The sequence below is a fragment of the Zingiber officinale genome, chromosome 7A, assembly GCF_018446385.1.
Source record: "Zingiber officinale cultivar Zhangliang chromosome 7A, Zo_v1.1, whole genome shotgun sequence".
NCBI classification, from domain to species: Eukaryota; Viridiplantae; Streptophyta; class Magnoliopsida; order Zingiberales; family Zingiberaceae; genus Zingiber; species Zingiber officinale.
Genome location: NC_055998.1, coordinates 135,519,670 through 135,540,346, shown reverse-complemented (window position 1 = coordinate 135,540,346; position 20,677 = coordinate 135,519,670). Strand labels below are relative to the sequence as shown.

General features: G+C 34.5%; 1 protein-coding gene across 2 annotated transcripts in view; it reads left to right on the top strand.

Moving 5' to 3' along the window:
- Window positions 1–3,271: 3,271 nt before the first annotated feature.
- The window catches only part of LOC122002720 (N-terminal acetyltransferase B complex auxiliary subunit NAA25-like), a 64,511-nt gene continuing 47,105 nt past the window's right edge, over window positions 3,272–20,677 (top strand). The window contains exons 1-4 of one of the 2 annotated variants that reach the window (XM_042557994.1): window positions 3,272–3,535; window positions 9,170–9,326; window positions 9,411–9,529; window positions 9,648–9,722. In XM_042557994.1, the coding sequence (XP_042413928.1) occupies window positions 3,389–3,535; window positions 9,170–9,326; window positions 9,411–9,529; window positions 9,648–9,722 (498 nt within the window). In that variant the 5' untranslated portion in view covers window positions 3,272–3,388. Of the gene's footprint in view, window positions 3,536–9,169; window positions 9,327–9,410; window positions 9,530–9,647; window positions 9,723–9,797; window positions 16,356–20,677 lie in introns of those variants that run through there. The other variant, XM_042557995.1, reaches the window with a different exon arrangement.

Here is a 20,677-nt window from a genome sequence, read left to right as displayed (position 1 = left end):
TCCTTGGGCTAAAAGCCCTTTCTTTTAATTGAAAATTTCAAAATTGATTAACAGGTCAAATGTATATGACTTGCTTTTAGCCCCCAAGCTATAACCTGAGTAAACTTTTACCTAACTTCAGTATTCAGGTTGATCCGAATGGACCTGAGTTTAAATTAAATTTTATTTTGAGATGCTTTCATATATATATATATATACCCTAAACCCTAAATTGTGGGTACATGATCATGATGCTATCCAAAATTTTCTAAAGAAACTTAGATAGATCATCTCCTTAGCCCTTGAAGAAAGAGACCTATGCTATATGTAATATTAACAGCTCTCCTCCAAAATGGGTAAATCTGAAGATTGAACCTGATATGCATCTTATCAAAACCTACATTGATGAGCTTAATGGACGACGATCAGAATTTGATGACTATACTTATGATTTTGATACTGAATGAGATGCTTTCCCTTCATTAATAGATCAAGTCAAACATTGGAGAGTCTCGGTCCAAGGATTCAACTAGACATGAGATTGATAAGAAAACCTTAATGAGTACCTACTAGTCGGATAAACATACACTGAAAAAATTTATTGGCCTAGAGATACGGGAACCAGGTGCTTCCTTTCTCCTTCACAACACAACATACAACATTACTACAACACTACAAATGAAAGGTCGAAAGATGGTCTCATAAAGCAAGAGCAACTTCAGCCATTTTTGCTAGAGCTTACAGAGCCGCTCTCGCCACGACCCAAAGAAGGGAGACCCACACACATAGCTCTTCTAACCAACAAGGCCAAGACAACAGCTCTTACACCCAAAAAGCCTAGTACAATGAAGCCTAGGGAACCAGTGTCAGTCCATCAATGGATTCTACAAGTGAACAAAGCATTGAAAACATGCTAGAACCCTAAGGGTCCCACACTCCATTTCTACTCTAGCACACTTACTTTACAACTCCATTCTCTCTTATCCTCCAGATGTCTCAACTCCAAAAATGCCCCCCTTAGTTTTCACCTTTCTAGCCTCCAGATGTCTCCACTCAAAAAATGACCCCCTTCCACCTTCTTTCTAGCCTCCAAATGTCTCCACTCCAACAAATGGTCCCCTTTCACCTTCTTTTTATCGTCCAGATGTCTTATTCCCTCCACTTTGAAAATGTGCCCTTTCCTTCCCTCTCAAATAGTTGTTTTGCCTCTTTTCCCTCTCTTCCTGATCTAGTCTTTATCAAAGCCTCTAATATTTGTAACACAGGAAAAACTTTAGACATTAGAGTCAAATATCTTATAAATATCCATGGCCATAAATTTACATTAAATACTTGTTTAGACGGTGGGGTTATTAACTCTATAATAGATGAAGTCACACTTCTTTCCACATTATCAAAAATTCTTATAAAAACAGCATCACAACCATTAATTAGTACTCAATTTGATGGTCAGTAGTTAGCTTATACACAATTAAGGTTTTACGATAATTACGACCGATATATCACACCCCTTCCACTCTCTAACCTTTGGATTAAACTATTATTGCATCTGAATATTCACTTAATCTTAGGACTAAATTTTCTTTTAGCACATGATATATCTTTCCTTCTAAAAAAGATTATGCTCTTTTCTTTTTCTCACCCATAGTATCACCTATAGTATCAGATTATTCATCTATTGTTCATCCTTTAACTAACATACTAGTCTTAGAAACATTATCCCTTGATGATAGTATTTCTTGTCAATTTCTACTAAACATGCATGCAAACAGTCAGGTGAGCCTAATAGCCAAACATGTGCTATAGTTCTTTTTGAATATCAAGACCATAAAAAACTAGACTCACTTGACTAGTCAAACCCTGTATCAGATCTTTTTGATGACACCTAGACCATCTCATCTGATCCTCTACTTCTAAAATAGTTGCTTCAAATAATAAATTCTCATCAACCTGATTTAGACTCTCTCATTTCGAGATTAGAAAAACTAGAAATTATTAAAGAAAATTCTACTAAATACTAGGACAAAGACAAAGTCTACAAAAAAAACTATCAATAATTGACCCAGATCTCACAATTAAAGCTTAAGATTTATGATATACAAATTAGGAAACTGATAAATGTAAGATGCATATAAACAAGCTACTAATTTTAGGAGCTATCCAGAGATCAACATCTAGACATAGAAGTATAGCTTTTATAATTAATAAAGGAGCATAATATAAACGTGGTCAGTCAAGGATAATGTTTAATTACAAAAGACTTAATTATAACTGTCACGAAGATAATTATAAAATATTCTACAAGGACAAACTTTTAAATAAAATTTAAAACTCTAAATGGTACTCTAAGTCTTATATGAAGTCAAGATTTTGATAAGCTAAAATGCACCCTGAGTCTATTGAATGGACAACTTATGGAAAATAATTACCGGAGGCACATGTTACAAGCTTGTTTTCCACAGATCTTACATGTGTCTTTTTTGTCTGAAGATGAATAATAACTACAAAAAAAAAATATGGAATATTTTCTGTTCCGATTTTTAGTATCCAATCACGTAGACAATTAATTTCTTTTGTAGTTTTAGCACTAAGTTGTTTTAGCATTAAATTTGTATTATTTGGAAAATCTTCCCATAATTTTTTAGATTGTCTAAAGGCACGTAATCCTGTGTTTCAAGGTTATGAGGGTAAGAAGGATATAAAAAAGAATTTATGAGGCTATAATCGGAAGAAGAGCGCACTACTTTTACATCATCTACTGAAATAATAGAGTATATTGAAGATGCATCAGAGACATTTGATTGTACTTCTACCTCATTAAGATTGATACAGGTGACTAGTTTAGCTTATCTTATATATAGATTTTTTTTTATTTGGACTATATGTGTATATATATATATATATATATATATATATATATATATATATATGATAAAATATTAAAATAAAAATAAGAAATTATAGAAAAAAATTAAAAAAATATATTTAATTAGACTTTTCAGATTTTTTGTATTATTCATATTCAAATTCAAATTTAAAATTTTCAGATTAAATTCAAGCTTAATTCGGATTATTTTTTAAAATAAAATATTTACTTTAATCCAATCCCAAACCCATTCAAATCTATTTTTTTTTATATGTACCTTTTTGGTAAATAAAAAATAAACAATATGAGATAAAAAAAAATAAAAAGCCCCATAGAAGTCAAAATGACACGTGCACATGTTGGGTTTGGGGTTGCCCGAATGAATTTGGTACAATTAGTTCTCCAGAACTGGCCTAGGGCGGCGGCACAAACGTGCCCCGTTAGAACATACTCCTTACATAATTGAACCGCTCTACTATCTCTGACCTTACGTTACTCTTCCCTTGTCCCGCTTCCGCCTAGAAACCCTAGTCTTACCTTACGATGGCCGCCAGATTTGGCCTTGCCGGCGGCATTCCGGAGCGCAGGGTCCGCCCGATTTGGGACGCCATCGACTCCCGTCAGTTCAAGGCTTCGCTGAAGCTCGCCAACGGGCTCCTTGCCAAGTACCCCACTTCTCCCTACGCCCTAGTGAGTTCTCTTCTCCTTCCTTCTTAATCTTCCGCGTCTCTTTTCCTCGTTACTCTTCGACTTGACGTCTGCCGTTTTGATCGATCGGCCTTTTCAAGCCGTGAAATTTTATCCGAGTTGAAAAAGGAGGGCCCTTTATTCTCCTGTAGTCACCTGTTTCTATGTTTTTGATTTGTCTTGGTTGCATTCTCCTCGTTGCGTTTCGGGCATTATAAATTTGAATACGATGAGTTGGACCATGAGGTGATCTGTCTGTGCTCGAAGAAAGGAATGGCCCCTGAGATTACAACTCTGAAGAATTTCTTTGAAGTTTATAGTATATCAAGAAGTGAAAGATAGCAGTTATTACCTCAAACGAGGTCTTGTTCACATAACCTATGAGGACAAACAGATTAATGAAATGCTGTAATCGTATCTATCACCAATTTCTTTTTGCACGTTTTTTCACGTTTATCACATCAGAAATCTGTATGCTACCTGGTAGTGTGATTGCTTCAGGCATTTTGTTAGAGACTATCTATACATTATCTGTTCATCAATTGCAATATATCAGTCTCTCTCGTTTTCCTTTTTTTTTTCCTTTCATAATACCACTTCACTAGCTCCTAAAAGTTTAGATACCTATTGCATCAAAGTTCATCCCATAAAAACCACATAATTTTCTTATTTCTTTCATGCCAATTAATTAGAAGCATCAGCAGTTGATCTCACAAGAAAGGAAAACAAACTTCCGAAGGAGTCATATATCTTAGCTCTCATCCATTTTTTTGCATTTGCAGCCTAGCATGCATGTAGATTAATTTAGTTTATAAGGTCCAAACATATGATGCATACCTCCATACCTGAGCAATCAACCTCATATTACCATCAGATTATGTAAGCTGTACGCATATTCTTTGCTAGTTCTTATCCATAGTTTTTTTTTATCATTAATTTTTTAAACTCTAGAATTAGATATTTGTTAAAAAATCACTATGTCATTCCGTTTCTTCCATTTGCCTTATTGATCTTAATCTTTATGCAAATAGTAATGCAGTAATACTCCATTCTTATATTTTTTAGATCTCTATACATGCCTGCTAGTTTCAGCCTTTGCAGTTTAACAAAAATATTTGATTTTTTCTTGTAGTCTTGATGATTTTATTATTTTTTTGTAACTACTACTTTTGATCCTTATAGTATCCACTCTCATCAATTTTCAAGCATTAGTATATGCCCTGATTATAGTAGTTGTATTTTAAACATAAATTCCACTCACCAAGTTGTCTTTAAAGTCGAGCCATTTCTTTTTGTCATATTTTTGTGTTTTATAGTTTAGTCATGGCAAAGGACTTTCCATAATGGATGTTCAAAAGACTGAATGATAGCTTTTATGTTAATACAGATAGTGTCTTGTAACATGCACTAGCATAGATTGAAAATTATCAAAGTAAATTACTTGGAAAACTAGAAAGGTTATCTTCTAAATTTCCATTGTTTGAGTTACTATTTAAGTATTTATATATGGATGTTAGTATATGTAGGTTTAGTCCCACATGAGGCAAATATTTCAGCATTGGGGTATTATGTTAGAGTCAATAGATATATATGCTCGTAAAGTTCTCTCTGAATGACACTACAATTTATCCATCTTAATACATTAAAGTTAGAGTCTCTTCTACTGTTCTCCTTTAATCCCGCCATAGGATGTCCAACTCTTCTACAAGAGTCGTGGAACAATCTCTTGCAATGCAAGGTAAGACTGCGTACAATAGACCCAATGTGATATGGTTATTCTCATTGGTGGGAGCTTCGTGCACTTGGCTGCCCTTTTAATCCCTTCACAAAAGGTCCATGGTTGTAAAAATCAATATAAATACTAGGATATAGTGGTAAAAAAATCATAATATAACCTGAATTTTTAATTACAAGAATAAAATTAAAAAAAGTGAAAACAAATAATTTGATATAATATATCATAAATGATGTTCAATTGTAATAAGGATATATATTGCGATCATGAAATAACATAATAGTTAATAAATAATGAATGGTAGAATTAATTATATTAGTTATATTGTTAGTGATGCCATGTTCTTGTTTTAATAAATTGTTATTTATTATTGTTTTAAAGAGTATTATTTTAGAAGTATAAATTGAATGCATTTCTTTTAGATCATTGATAAATAATAAACGATATTTTAAGTTTAAGAAGGGGAGCCTTGGCTCAACAACAAAGTTGCTGCCGTGTAATCTAGATGTCACGAGTTTGAGTCTCGGAAACAACCTCTTGCAAAGCAGGTAAGGCTGTGTACAATAGACCCTTCCCCGGGACTCCACATTTGTGGGAGCTTCGTGCATAAGACTATTTTTTTTTTAAGTTTAACAATATAAGACCAATTTCAAAAATATATTCATAAATACTATCACATTTATTAATACAAAGTTTCTGAATATTATTATATGTTAATATATTATTTACTCAAATTGATTATTGTTTAATATGTCATATTACTGGGTTCAATTTAGAAGGGTTTTAATGCAATATTGACTGGGAGCGAGGTATTATTTTCTTGTTCGATGAAGTATTTTCTCAATCAATACTAAATGAGGAAGAGATTGATGAGTTGCTTGGTTACTTTGTGGTGTATCTCATGCAATAACAAGGTTGTTCTTGATCTAGTAATAAATCTTAGGCGATGAAGAGGTTAGGGATTGAAGATGGAATTCATGAGAGAAACAAGCAATCTCATTTCCTTCTTGATTATGCCTTCACTGGTACTAAAGCTAAGGCCAAAAAAGAGTTGAGTAGATTGGGCGAGTTTGTCAATATCAATTTAGTTTGACAAAATTTCAACCTATTCCATCTTTTTTGTTGGTGAATTGACTATTTTTTAGCCCATTTAATCTATTTTTCAGTGAAGTTCACTCATTTCTACTTTTCTTTGACTGATTTCTTGAACAAGATCAGATTTGCCTTTGTTGAGGTCGATCCAACTAGGGTGGTCTGTATCAGCATCAATCCTTGAAACCTTGGTTAGGGCAGAAGTTTAATTTGATTGACACAGTTTCCCTCCACGAATGTACTTTTTCCTCCACAAAATTTTCTTCAACACTTCATTTGTTGTTCCCCTTTCTTTCTTCTCTTCATTGCTTGATGAAATATGCAATGCTATGTCACTTGTAATTTATCTCCTCTACTTCAAAAAAGGGGAAACCTTTCACTATGTTGATTACTACCTGCACATCGCATTCTCCTCCCCTTTCTAACTTTCTCATTCTCTTTCTCTCTACTGCCTTCTCTCACATATAAGCTCCTTTTATCAAATTTCTACCCCAAGAATATAAAAACCATCTTTGTTGACTTCTCATCCTCCACTCTTGCATCTTCCCTTTATCATCCTATATGTTTTAATCCCATATCAACTATTGATTATTCATTAGAGTCCCAATGATCTCTTCTCTTATATATTATCCAAGGAAGTTACAGGAGGTGGTAGGTGTACCACATTCTTCTTGCTTGAGCACTAGGGATGCAATGATCCCCACTACATGTGTTTGCGAAGGCACATGCTTCTTCTCCACAACCATCTGAAATTTCCGTAATGGATAGCATTTGTCAAATATTGCATCTTTGATTGCTTTCGGATTCTTAAATCAAATGAATTGTTTGACTATCTTAAACTAGCTAACTAAGAGGGTATATATGCCACTTGCATTTGTGGTCAAGATGAGATATTGTTTTTGAATGCACCACCAAAATGCTATGCCCATGGGCAGATGTACTTTCACCTTACCTCCTTCCATTCCTACCTACTTGTATCTCTGCTATAAGGCACCCAACGCTAGATCAAAGAAGCACACCAAAATCATGTCTAGGAGAGGGGCAATCCAAGAGCGATTTTTTTTTGTTAAAGAACGAATGCAATTGTGAAAAATGAGTGTAAACAATACTAGAAAAAGGAATATTAAGAAAAGAGGGTTTGGTCGATCAACATAAAGAAAAAGGGCAAAAATCACATCTCAAAAAGTAGATGACTATAGTAAAAAGAAACATTTACTTCTTTTCGCATTCTTCAATCATCTTTCCTCCTCTGTTGATGTATTATAAACTGTTTATTTCTCCATCAAATTTCATTTTTCCATTCTTTTTTTGATAGTGAGGTGAAATCATTGTTTGTCTTGAACTATCTCTTGTCTTTTGGAGTCATTGTCAAACTTGTGTCTTCACCATTTTCTCTCTCGGACCAATGACCCTCTATCTTTTGGAGTTGATATCAAACTTCTCTCCAACATATTCTCTCTTTTAGAGCAATGATCCTGAAACTGAATCTCCTCCCAACATTTACATCCACGTAGATGTTGACCCCCTAAGCACATTTTGACCTGCAAAACTTCTATTAGACTCTTCAGTCAACTGCAATTTCAATTTCTCTTTCTTCCATTATCTTTTTTTGTCTCAATTAGTTGCTACATTTTACTCACTTTGACATCCTTTAATTTGTTTGATTAATAGCACACTTTACTATTATCTCTTAATATTTACTCCTCATCCCAAGTGTAGAAACTGAAATTTTAATCCATCTCTTTTCCTTTGCAGCTTATAGCAGAAATGAGTATTTACTTTTGGTTTGAGGGGCATTAAGAAGATTATATTTACACCTTTTAATATCAGATCAACTCGGTCAAAGTTTCTTTGGATGATGGCTACTTAACAAAACATTGATTGTTAAAGTTTGTTGATATTTATATGTTATTGTTCGTATGTTTAAGTTTACTTCCATATGAAATATTTGGTTATTATTCATGCACACATGCATACAACCTTAGTGGATTGTTGCAGTTAGTACCTGTATGAGTATTTGCTCTAATAGGTCTTGGGTCAATTCCCAACGGGTGCAAAATGCCTTGTTGGGTGCTTGACATGCAAAGGGCTGTTGTGCTAGGGTAGAGCCGGCGATACTAGTTCGCTTGGGTTGAGTGATATCACCTTTTACTCCAATGCACACATGCATATACACATAAGAGTACAATAATTCTCTTTTGGTCAATAAACTACAATTTATCCCTCTCAAATTGTATATCTTTAACATCACTGTAAGCAAATTATATCTACTTGAAATATTGATTCATTCTTTTACTTATTTCAAATTCGTTTGTAGTACCATATGTTGGTCCACTGCTTGTATTCTGAATAGAAATTGTATATTGTTTCATAATTGTTGAAAAATCCAGAATTTTCATGTGTACTTGGTCACGAAAGTTTTTGGATAATTCCTCAAAGAAGACCTAGAGGTTTAATGTAACTTTTTTCCTCATTTCTTACCTAGATAAGGATTTAAGCTACACATCTTTATGCTGATTCATTTGATATGATTGGTTGATCCAGGTTTCTAAACCTCTTGATGAATTTTCAAGTTTCGCTGGCCTTGTTACATATCCATAATAAGGTCTTTAACATCTTTATCTTATGACAGACAATTGCTTATAGATGATCAAGTTCCTCTTTCTTTGTTCTCTTGTTTCTGTGTGGAACTATTATTATGCTTACTGATATTTAACTTTTACTTACCATTTTGTCTATTTGTTCTGCTTCTCTATTTGGTCTAGTGGCCATGAGATATTTTTAAATTGCTGATGAACATTTTTACTCAGGCACTTAAAGCGCTTATTTTGGAGAGGATGGGAAAGCCTGAGGAAGCCCTAGGCATTTGCTTAGAAGCAAAGGAGCTATTACATTCAAATAATTCTGTTCATGTTGATTACTTGACTCTCAGCACTTTGCAAATTGTTTTCCAGAGGCTTGATCATTGTTTGTCAAAATCCTTATTCTTTTTTGTTGTCTTTTGGCAAGTTAGTTTTTTTTTAACAGTGATTTTTTGGCTAATGTTTTTAGTGGAACTTGCTACCTTATGCTATGAGCATGCTTGCGTCAAATATCCTAACAATCTTGAGATAATGATTGGCCTTTTCAACTGCTATGTTCGTGAATGCTCTTATGTGAAACAACAACAGGTTTGTTAATACCGCGGTGTGTTATTCTTATGCATACAATATTGTTGATTTTATTTCAATAGTTGTCTACTTTATAATTTTTTTTTTTTTGTAATTCTTCTGCTGTTTTTCATGGCAGTTGGCAATGAAGATGTATAAACTTGTTGGCGAAGAGAGGTTTTTGCTCTGGGCTGTTTGTAGTATTCAGTTACAGGTTGTTTCCTGATTCCTATTTTCCTGTGTTTCATATTTATTTCCCAGATACTTTTAAGTGCTTTAGGTGACATTATGTACCTTGGTAGCTTTGATTTTGTATTTATTTTTGTGAATTTTTTATGTACAAATATTATTACTTGTTAGAGTTTTTTTTTTAATTTCAGAATATATGTTAAGCTTAAGCATTAATAACACTTAGAAATGCGTAAATATCTTAACTAATTGTTTTGAGAAGCCATTTTAGAAATTCAGGAATAATGATCAAACTTTCTGATTTTGGATCCTTATGTCTCTATGTATTTCTCCATGAATTAAAATCTTGTTCCATGATAGCAGATAGGACTATAAATGAACATAAGGTCCATTGAAACTTGGCTCCATAAGAGCTTTTTATGATTGTTTGATATAAAGAATATGTTAAACAAAGAAGCTTACACTAGGTTTGGTTCATTAAACAAAACTCATGAACAATTGATCATAAAATTGCTTAACAAATTTATTGAAGCTTTAATTTTAATCTTATCTATAAAGTTTTTAATTCAAACATATAACAAATATGATATGTGTGGATATTTATGATACAATTTTCATCTTTTATTATTGATATCTTAGAGCTTTAGATACTCTATGTGTTAAAAATGAATAATAAATAAATTTTATTTAGTGGGTCGATTTAACTAAATTATAAGGACAATCATGCTACTAGTTGAGGTTGATAAAAGGCTCAAGCTTGAATTTATCTTAATAAGTTGTTTAATAAACAAGCTTGCTTGAATAGACACGATAAGATTTTTTGGACATCATTATACTTGGCTCAACTTTGTTATAACATTATCAACCATCATGCCTCAAATTATCATTTTGCTCCAGACTAGATGAAGAACAATGATGACACCCCAGTGATGATGGTGGGTCTTTTCTTTTGAGATGAAGGCTTAGCACAATTTCTGTGTGTGGCAATGAGACTTCTTTCTCATTAAGACACATATTAAGAACATAGATCTTTGCACGACAAGGCTTTTTCCATTCAAGACACAAGCCTAGGATAATGTGATATGTTATTCTTTTCTCATGATTTCTTGTGTTTCATACCAACACTCAACATAGGTTCTTCCTTGTGATCCCTTCCTCCTCTTAGCATAGGTTCTTCATGAATCTTCTTCTGCCCCCATGGGTGTAGCCTAGTTGGTACTCGGGTGGCAGAGTTGCTTCATTAGGCAAGGGTCAATTCCCGTAGGGTTCATTCTCATGAGGATTAAATGCCCTCCCACCCAAGAGGTTGCTCGGTACCGTGATTTACCTCCTTTCACCTTGTTGTGGGACCGGCGTTGAGGGGCGCTCGGGGTGAGCGAAATCACCTTTTTGCTTCATTCATGAATCTTCCTCTATGTTTCTTCTTATGGTTTCTCTTTGTGATTCCTTACACCTAGATTCTCCTCATGATTCCTTGGTCCCTCCTTTCAATTGCTTCCTCTTCCAATTCTTCCTAATCAATGTCTACCGCATCTGCACCATGTCTTTACATGCGTCGTCAGGTTGGTATGAATTTGTTCTTGCTAGGGTGAAATGTGACATGAAACAAGACTTAAACCTTGATTTCATCTATGAAAGGTATTAGGTGATGCATGGAGCTCGTGATTAGTGCCATCAATGTCAAAAAAAAAAAGAAATCTAAGGGAAGCCTGATGCATGGAGCTCCTATCAATGCAGGTCTTGGGAAAGGGTTAAGGGTAAAGGGTCAGACCACATTAAGTCTATTATAAGTAGCCTTACATGTATTGTAAGAGGTTGTTTTCATGACTCGAACATGTAATCACTATGTCACACGGCAACAACTTTACTGTTGCGCCAAGACTCCCCTTTGTAAAATATTTCATAAGCCAGTAAACAAATGTTAAGAGTGTTCCAAGGCACTTGATTGTTTTTCTCTCATTTATATGTGAACTATTATTGAAAAATATTCTATTTTATATAAAGAATAGTGTTAGTTTATTTTAATTATTAACATCTAATATCATACAAGAACTATTTAGTAAATGCTGCATCCTCACCATACTTGATCATGTTATGGGTTGTTTTTGTTGTGCAGTTTGCACCAGTAGCTCCATTATTATCTGCTATTATTGACCATGCAATTAAGCTTTGTATCATCCACATGAGACTAAGTTCTCTGGTAATCAATCACGTGACAGAGCTTTGCCTAAACTTTTGTGTCAAACCTCTGAGCTCTTATATGATGGGTTCAAACTTAAACCCTAAATATTTCCAACAATTATATGACTATCTTTGCTAGTTGGTCGGGTCTATGTTTGTTTTGCTATTCATCTATAAAATGTCACAAAGAAATTATTAGGGTTATATGCTTGGTAGTGCTCTTTACAGTATATTGTTTTTTGAAAACTTACATTTACATCCATTAGGCTATATAATTACAACTAGGTACTCACTTTTTTACAGTTAAGCCACTCAGTCTTCCATCATACTTGTTTAAAGATATTGAAAAACCCTAACTTATTGTTAATGTATTTAGTTTTGGAACTTATTAATTTATTTGCATGATGATTATTTGAATTTGCAAATGAAGCTATGATCTCCATATTTTTTTTTCCTTGTAAAGTGAGTCGGTCTTTATATGTTTAGTTCTCCGGTGAACTACTGGATCTTAAGCAATATACATGACAACTTGATTGTCACAAATCGATTTCATTGGCTTAATTAGAGGATTACCTTACTTGGTCATTATCTATTTAAAATAGATAAGTTCATATGTGGTGAGAGTTATTTCCTATATTATCTATATGCACTTGACCAGGCCACTATGAGCTTCTTGCATTTCCAAAATATCAATTTCCTTCCAAGAGGATACAATACGCCAGTATCTATTTGTGTGAGTTCTTGTCTTATTTGTATTTATATACCTTACCTACATCACCGATTTGTAGGAGAGCTTGACTTATGTGTATCTGTTACCTTACAATTTACAATCTGGAGATGATCACGGTTAAGAGATTTAAGACCATTTTCCAAGCATTACTAATATATTGTAGGATCTTCAGAGCTTCCTCTTAGTGAGATCATGATGGGGAGCTCAAAGAAATTGATCAATTCACAGCTGCAGAAAGAAGATGGCAGGAATGTTGATTGTAAGATAGTTAAGTTTACCACTTAGTCAAGATGTCAGGAATGGTGATTGTAAGATAGTTAAGCTAACCAATGATATCTCTGGTAATAACTCCCATTGTTTTGGTCTGATATTAGGATCCATGTCAGTATATACTGACGTAGCTCCCAACACAACTACTTTCTCAATCATATCAATCATATATATTTCTCAAGCATATCAATCATATATATTGTAAGTGACAAATGCCCAAATATCTCAGGCTAAGTAAATCCTTGTTTAAAAGTGTTCATAAGGGCATACTTTTAACCTCGCGTTTGTACAAAATCATCATCAATAAAATATATTATCCATGAAAAAGATAAGAGATAATGTAAAATATGGCATGTTCTAGAAGACTCGTAATCATTTCAACTTCAACAACAATAATTCTGAATTTGATAAACTGTCCTAGGATTTTCGTTATCCTTACAAAAGTTTTTGTAGTTTGTTCAGAAAACCATTTTCCCTTTAAGTAATAAATAAGGAGGATGCTTTATATATACCTCTTTCATAAGATCACTAATGAAGGAAAGCATTCTTAATGTATAGCTGATATTACGGTTACTGATATTGTTCTATTATTGAAACTTTCAAAGGATTTATTTGTGATTTCTAAAAATATTTTGACCTTTTCGCAAAATGGCAATTAAATAAACAACACCTGCTTCTCTTCTCTTGTGCACCATGTCTCTTCCTCCCCATCCAAATCCTAACCTCCTCCCACTCGCACTGACACTACGGCTGTTGCCACGTCATGTCAGATTCCACCACAATTTTTCTAGCGAAGAGAGCATTAAGCAAAGCTCCTTATTCGGCCCTGTCACTGCCCCACGTTGTTGTTACCTCGTGTCAACTTTTGTTGGAATTTTTCCAATGGAGGGCAACAAACAAAGCTCCTTATCCGGTCGTTTTGTTGCCTTGCCTCCTCGTGCTAGCTTCATCGAAAATTTTCCAACAGAGATAGAGTAGTGATCATGATGACAAAAGGCGAATACGCTCGTCCCCAGCACCCTCGCCAACCCGTCCCAGGGCCAACACGGAGGAGGTAAATCACGGGCGGCTACTAGCCTTTGGAATAGTGACTAGCACATGAGGGAGGCATTTATCTCGGCTTTGCCAAGATTTGAACCCCAGACCTCATGATGACAACACCTTATGCGCTAGCCACTAAATCCATCCGAGGGGACATAGATAGAGTAGTGACCATGACTCCTCAGATGGTTGCAAAATCATTGCTCTTAACCGGTGTCGCTGCCCTTAGTTACGGCCAACACCCTTCTCTCCAAATAATCGTAGGTTTTGGAGCGGTTTGGATCCTTTGAGCGATGAAATGGAGGTTTCATGCTTGTTTTATTATAATCATCTTGTGCATGATTAAATATAGAACATTAATCATATTAAATAATTATGAATATTTGCAAAAAGGAAAATATTAACAAATTGCTTGATTATGAAATAGTGAGTAAATAAATAAATTGTAGTGGATAAATTCCTTGAGATTTAATTTATACTTTTATTAGGTGAAAATTAATGGTAAACTCATACTTTTATTGCTTATAAAGTCTTCTATTTTCTGTTTTTTGTCACTTTGTTGAAATTTATTGTTTATATTACCAAGAGACAACTTTAAATTTAAAAAGAACATATGGAAATTTAGGGTAGTCTCTTCTAACTTCTAAGGAACTAGAGTTATCATTACGATAAATTAATCATATATAGATGAATAACGGGCTAAACTAATCACATATAGATGAATAATACGAGAGAGCTTTGGCTCCGTGCCCTTAAGATGTCATGTAATTTCTCAATTTAACAAGGAAACCAATGCAGCAACCTTTGTTACAATAGAGCTTCGATTTTATAATTTCTAAGAGTGACAAGTCTAATTGTGTTAGAAAAAAAGAATCTAATAAATTCTCATAATTATAGAGCATTGGCTCTATGCTTTGAAGGAGTTGCGTGATATATATATTGAGTTTAAAAAATAAATTAATTACCTATATTATAGAGTATTGACTCTGTACTTAAAGTGGGCCCTTAAAAGTCTTTTCGTGTGCCTATAGACATCAACCATATGACATGAGATGTTTTACTCACTTGTTAATTATAGGTTGTTCACTCTATTCTTATATGTGATGCATTTCGAGTGGTTTACCCAATCTATATGTATGTATATGTACATACACATGATGCATTTCATTGTGAATGGATTGTAGATCATTCGCTCTTATATACGATGTATTCTTATATGAATTACTGGTTGTTCACCCTATTTTATACTTACATAGGATGTGTTCGCGTATTAGGTGGATTGTGGGTCGTCCACCTTTACATATTTGGCGTATTTCTTGATTGGTGGATTGCGGGTAGTTTACCTATTTAAGAAATTATGTTAATTTTTGTGTAAAGACTACAATTTGTGTAACATTGGAAAATGGAAAAGGGAAACAAGGTGAATTGATGAAATTGATTAAAAGAGAATGAAAGAAGAATAATGAGAAAAGTGTATCGATGCAATAATGCCAAAGAAAATGAAAACAAAAAACTATAAACTTTGTTGTTCCCTTGTTTGATTTTGGATTTCATGTATTTAATTTCTTACTCCGCTTTACACTATGTGTTCACTCTTCTTTTTTTTCCCTTTACCTCCAGATTTACAAATTGAGGTGATCCTCAAGGTTTGAATAATTTTATGGGATAATGTGGCTTAGAGATGCTCAACGATAGTATTAGAGGTGGGGTTTCTATTAGGGCCCATTTGTTTTATTTTATTTTTCTACTACAAGGTTGTTATTTTTATGCATTTTGGTACTTTGGTGTATTCTTTTCATTTGTTAGCGTGAGTCCATTTTGTCCATCACGACGAGTCCAGTAGAGTAATTATTGTGAGTCGGACATTATGTTAATATTTTTCAATAATGTTAAATAGATTGTTAAGTATTCATATTTGTTATCGCTTGGTGCATCCTTAAGGGTATTGCTTGTAGATATTGTTGCGACCTGAAGACTTCCATCCTTATATAAGGGATAGTCTCCTTGATCACGACAATATTCATTACTGCACCATAACCACAAGTAATACCTCTAAAAGTGCAAAAGGCTATAATAAACAAAAATACTTAATATTTTTTAACATTATAAAAAAATGTTAACACAATACCTGACTCAAAATAATGACTCTGTTAGACTCATGACGACTGATAAAATGGACTCATGCTGATAAATGGAAACTACCAAAATACATAAAAGTAAGAATTCCTGTAATAACAAATAAAACAAAACAAATGAATCCTAATAGAAATTGTCTCCAATACTATTGCTAAGCATCTCTAAGTTTATCCTATAAAATTGCCCAAACTTTGAAGTTCAGCTCAGGTCTGCGAATCTGTAGGTCAAAGGAAAAGAGGGAATGAGCATATAGTGCAAAGTGGAGTAAGAAGAAAAGTGCACGAACCAAAATCATAAAAGGTAATAATAAAATTTATAGTTTTTATTTTCATGTGTCTTAGTATCGTTGTATTATTACTTGTTTATCATTATTTTTTTTTCATTTTGTTTTTAATTAATTCCATCAATTCACCTTGTTTTTCCATTTCCATGCTATACAAATTCTAATCTTTACATGAGAATTAACATATTTTATTAAGCTGATGAATGACTTGTAATCTACTATCAAAAGATGTATTGTATATGTCAAATGAACGACTTGCAATCCACTTGATATGCGAACACATCCTATATAAGTATGAAAATAGGGGTGAACAACCCTCAATCTACTCGATAAGAATGCATCGTATATAAGAGTGAACCACTTATAATCCACTCGCAATGAAATGCATCATATTGTTTTGTACACATACATATATATTGGGTGAACCACTCACAATCCACTTAAAATTGTGGCAAAAGGCGAATACGCTCGCCCCCAACGCCCTCGCCAATCCGTCCCAGGACCAACACGGAGGAGGTAAATCACGGGCGGCTACTAGCCTTTGGAATAGTGACTAGTACATAAGGGAGGTATATGAGGGTTGTTCCCAATCCACTTAAAATGCACCTTATATAAGAATAGGATGAACGATTTACAATCCACCCAATGAGTAAAACATCTCATGTTATATGGTTGAAATCTATGAACATGCAAAAGGACTCGAGAGTCCTTTTTGAGTGCAGAGCCAATGCTCTATAATCTAAGTAATTAATTTATTTTATTAATTCAATATATGTATCATGCAACTCCTTCATAGCATAGAGCCAATACTTTCTAATTATGAAAATTTATTAGATTCTTTTTTCTACATAATTAGTCTGCCATTTTTATAAATTATAGAGCCGAAGCTCGATGGCAACAAGGACTGCATTGATTTTCTTTTTAAATTATTTGAGAAATGCATGACTTCTTAAGGGTGCAAAGCTAAAGCTCTTTGGTATTATTTACTTGTATGTGATTAGTTTGGCCTATTATTCATCTATTATGATTAATTTAGCATAATGATAATCCAAGTTCTTTTGAATAGACTACCTTAGGTTTCTGTTTTTTTTTTTAAATTTCAAGTTGTCTCTCGGCATTCTAATCAATAAATTTCAACAGGGCAACAACAAATAGATAAAGATTTAATGTAAAAAGGACAAACAAAGTAGAAGTCATTATATGAGTTTATTACTAATTTCCACCTAATAAAAGCATCAGAATTTATTCACTATAATTTCCTTTTTGAAGATATCATTATAGTTATCTAATATCATTAATGATTGATAATATGCACAAGATGATTATAATGAAACAAGTAGGAAAACCTCCCCTTGATGTCAAAGCGTCTAACTCACTCCAAACATACGACTGCTTGGAGAAGAGGGCGTTGGCAACAACTAGGGTGGCGATAGTGGTTAACGGTAGTGATTTCATGGTCATATGAGGATTCAAGCTTGCTGCTTTCTCTTTGCTGGAAAAATTCTGCGAAAGTTGTCACGAGGTGGCAATGGTGCAGGGTAGCAGAGCAGCCGGATGAGGAGTTTGCTTGCTGCCCTCTCTGCTGGAAAAATTCCTGTGAAAGTTGGCAGGAGGCGGCAATAGTGCAGGGCAATGGCATGGCTGGTTGTGGAGCTTTGCTTGCTGCTCTCTCTGCTGAAAAATTCTGGCGGAATCTGGAGTGTGGTGGCAATAACTGGTAGTGTCCACCTGAGTGGGAAGGAGGTTAAGGTTTGGGTGGGGAGGAAGAGACATGGTGCACGGGAGAAGAGAAGTGGGTGTTAGTTAATGGTCATTTTGCCAAAAGGTTAACATGTTTAGAAATCGCAAATAGGTCCATTGAAAGTTTCAACAAATACAACAGATATATTGCGGTATAAGTGAGATATTCTTATTGAAGCAGTGCTAATCTAGCCTTTAAAAGATTCACAAAACCTCTAGGTGATTTATTCAAGTGGACAATGGCTTGCATTCAATGATGAATTTGCAAAGAGACTAATCAATTCTGAAGTGCCATTAAAATGAATGTTTGCTATCTTATTTATCATAGCTTTTATCTTGGATTAGGAAAGGCCTCTGAAATAACATGAGGAATTAAATGTTAAGCTAAACGAGAAACAAAGACAATCCAACTAAGTAATAAATAAGTATAAGAGATAACAACAAAGAGGAGGCAAAGTAATGTATCCGTGAGTATGTTTTTAAAGAGCAATATGGTGGTCCAAATTAGAGGTTGGATCTGTGATTGATAATAAATCTTGCATTTACAAGAATTATGAAATCATATGCATGGTTGACAAACTAGCCAATCCCAATATGGATCAGCCGGGTTGGATAGTGATCAGCCTAGGCTGATCCAATTTTGGGACATGATTCTCAAAATTTCTTAAACTATGGTAATCAAATGGAAAATCGATTAAAATTTATGATGATTTTAGTTGAAATCATCTAAAAAGTAGTGCAAATTGATCGAATTAATGAATTCAGTTGATCTCTCCAATTCCACTTAGGAATTTTTCTATGGCAAAAAAAAAGTGAGGAGAGTAGGGTCGAACTATAAGAGGGTCAACATAGAGTAGGGTACAACGATTAGAGGGGCTAGTAGTAAGGAGAAACCCATTCTTGATTCTAAAACGAAGAGAGTTTGAGGAGGATGTGGCGTTCGGTTCTTTTTGTTGTTTTATTCATTAATTATTAATATTTCATATTAGCAACCATTGGAGTAAAAGGTGATATCGTTCACCCTAAGTGATCTAGTTTCGCTGACCCCACGGTAAGCTAGTAAATCATGGGGGCATTTTGTCCTAGCGCATCGATCCTTTGCATGTGGAAGTCAGACACCCAACAAAGCATTTTGCACCCGTTGGGAATTAACCCCAAGACCTATTAGAGCAACCACCTATGCAGACTAATTGCGCCAAACCATGGGGCTTTCATATTAGCACCCATTGGCTGCAAAAGGTGAAACCGTCACCTCGGTTGCCCCTCCGGGGTGCCTTCCACGGTGGAGATAAATCACTGGGTTTTTTGCCAAGCAACAATAGCACATGCAAGGAAGGGTTGAGACAACCAGCGGGGCATTCCACACTTGTTGGGAATCGACCTAGGCCTATTGCTAGCAACACCCTCTCCGCGGACAGGAGAGGAGTGAGTGAGATTGGGTGTGAGGGAGGGAGAGAGAGAGAGTAAAGGGGGAGAGAGATTAGTGGGAGAGAGGAGAGTACAGTGAGATAGTGAGGCCGTGAAAATAAATAAATAAGGATCTCATCCTGGAGCTCCTCTGATTGAATCTGAAAACAATCCTTTTATAGTGCAGTGAGACTGAAAAATTTATTTTGGTTTATCCTTTGGAAGGAACAAAATGGAAATATAGCTGCATATTCTTTCTTTTGGTTAACACATATCCTTATTGTTTCTTTTGGTAGACACTTATCCTTATTCTTTCTTTTGGTAGATGCCACTGGTGGTTTTATACAGCTCATACTGGAATCAAATATTTTTTTTCTGTATATTGGTGTCCCTAAGCATAGCACACTAAATTAAATGAAATAGATGCTATATTTTCTTTACAGATTTATATTTTAAACAACCAATATAATTGCATAAATTTTGCTCTGGAATTGCTATTTATGTAGAGGACTTAAGTGAAGGATAAACCATGGTTTAAAGTGCCGTGCTGAGACTATCGAAACGGGCGAAACGCCTCGTTCCACCTGGCGACCGGCACCGGCACGACTCGGCACCAGACCTGTGACAGTTGTGACGTTTTGCGCGATCCCATGGCCGCAGGGAGGGGTCGCTTGACCCCGCAACAGTAGCGGAGGGGTCGCATAGCCATTCCGACCTTGCGGCCGCAGCAGAGAGACGCACGACCACTGCGGTCGCACCGGAGGAGGCACACGATCCCTGCGGCCATGGCTGAGGGGTTGCACATTCTCGCCGCAGTGCCAAAGTCACGTTAGCTCGCAAGTGGTGTCAGATTTCGTATTTTTTTTAATTAAACTTAGGTTAATTATTTTAATCAATTCCTAGCTACGGTGGAGATAATCTAAAGAGGCTTTATTAAGCTCTAATTAAATTATCTAATTAATTTTATATTTCATTTATTTTAATTTAAAATTATAATAAAATTTTTATTTATTTATTTCTATTTTCATATCTTTTCCTTTTTTTAAGATTATTTTTTATATTGTTTATTTTTTAAATATCTATGTTAAATATTTTATTTTTTAATTAATATATTTTATATTTAAAAAATACCGAAACTATATCGGCACGGTACGATACGGTACTGAAACTATACCTCGGCACAGGTCGAAAT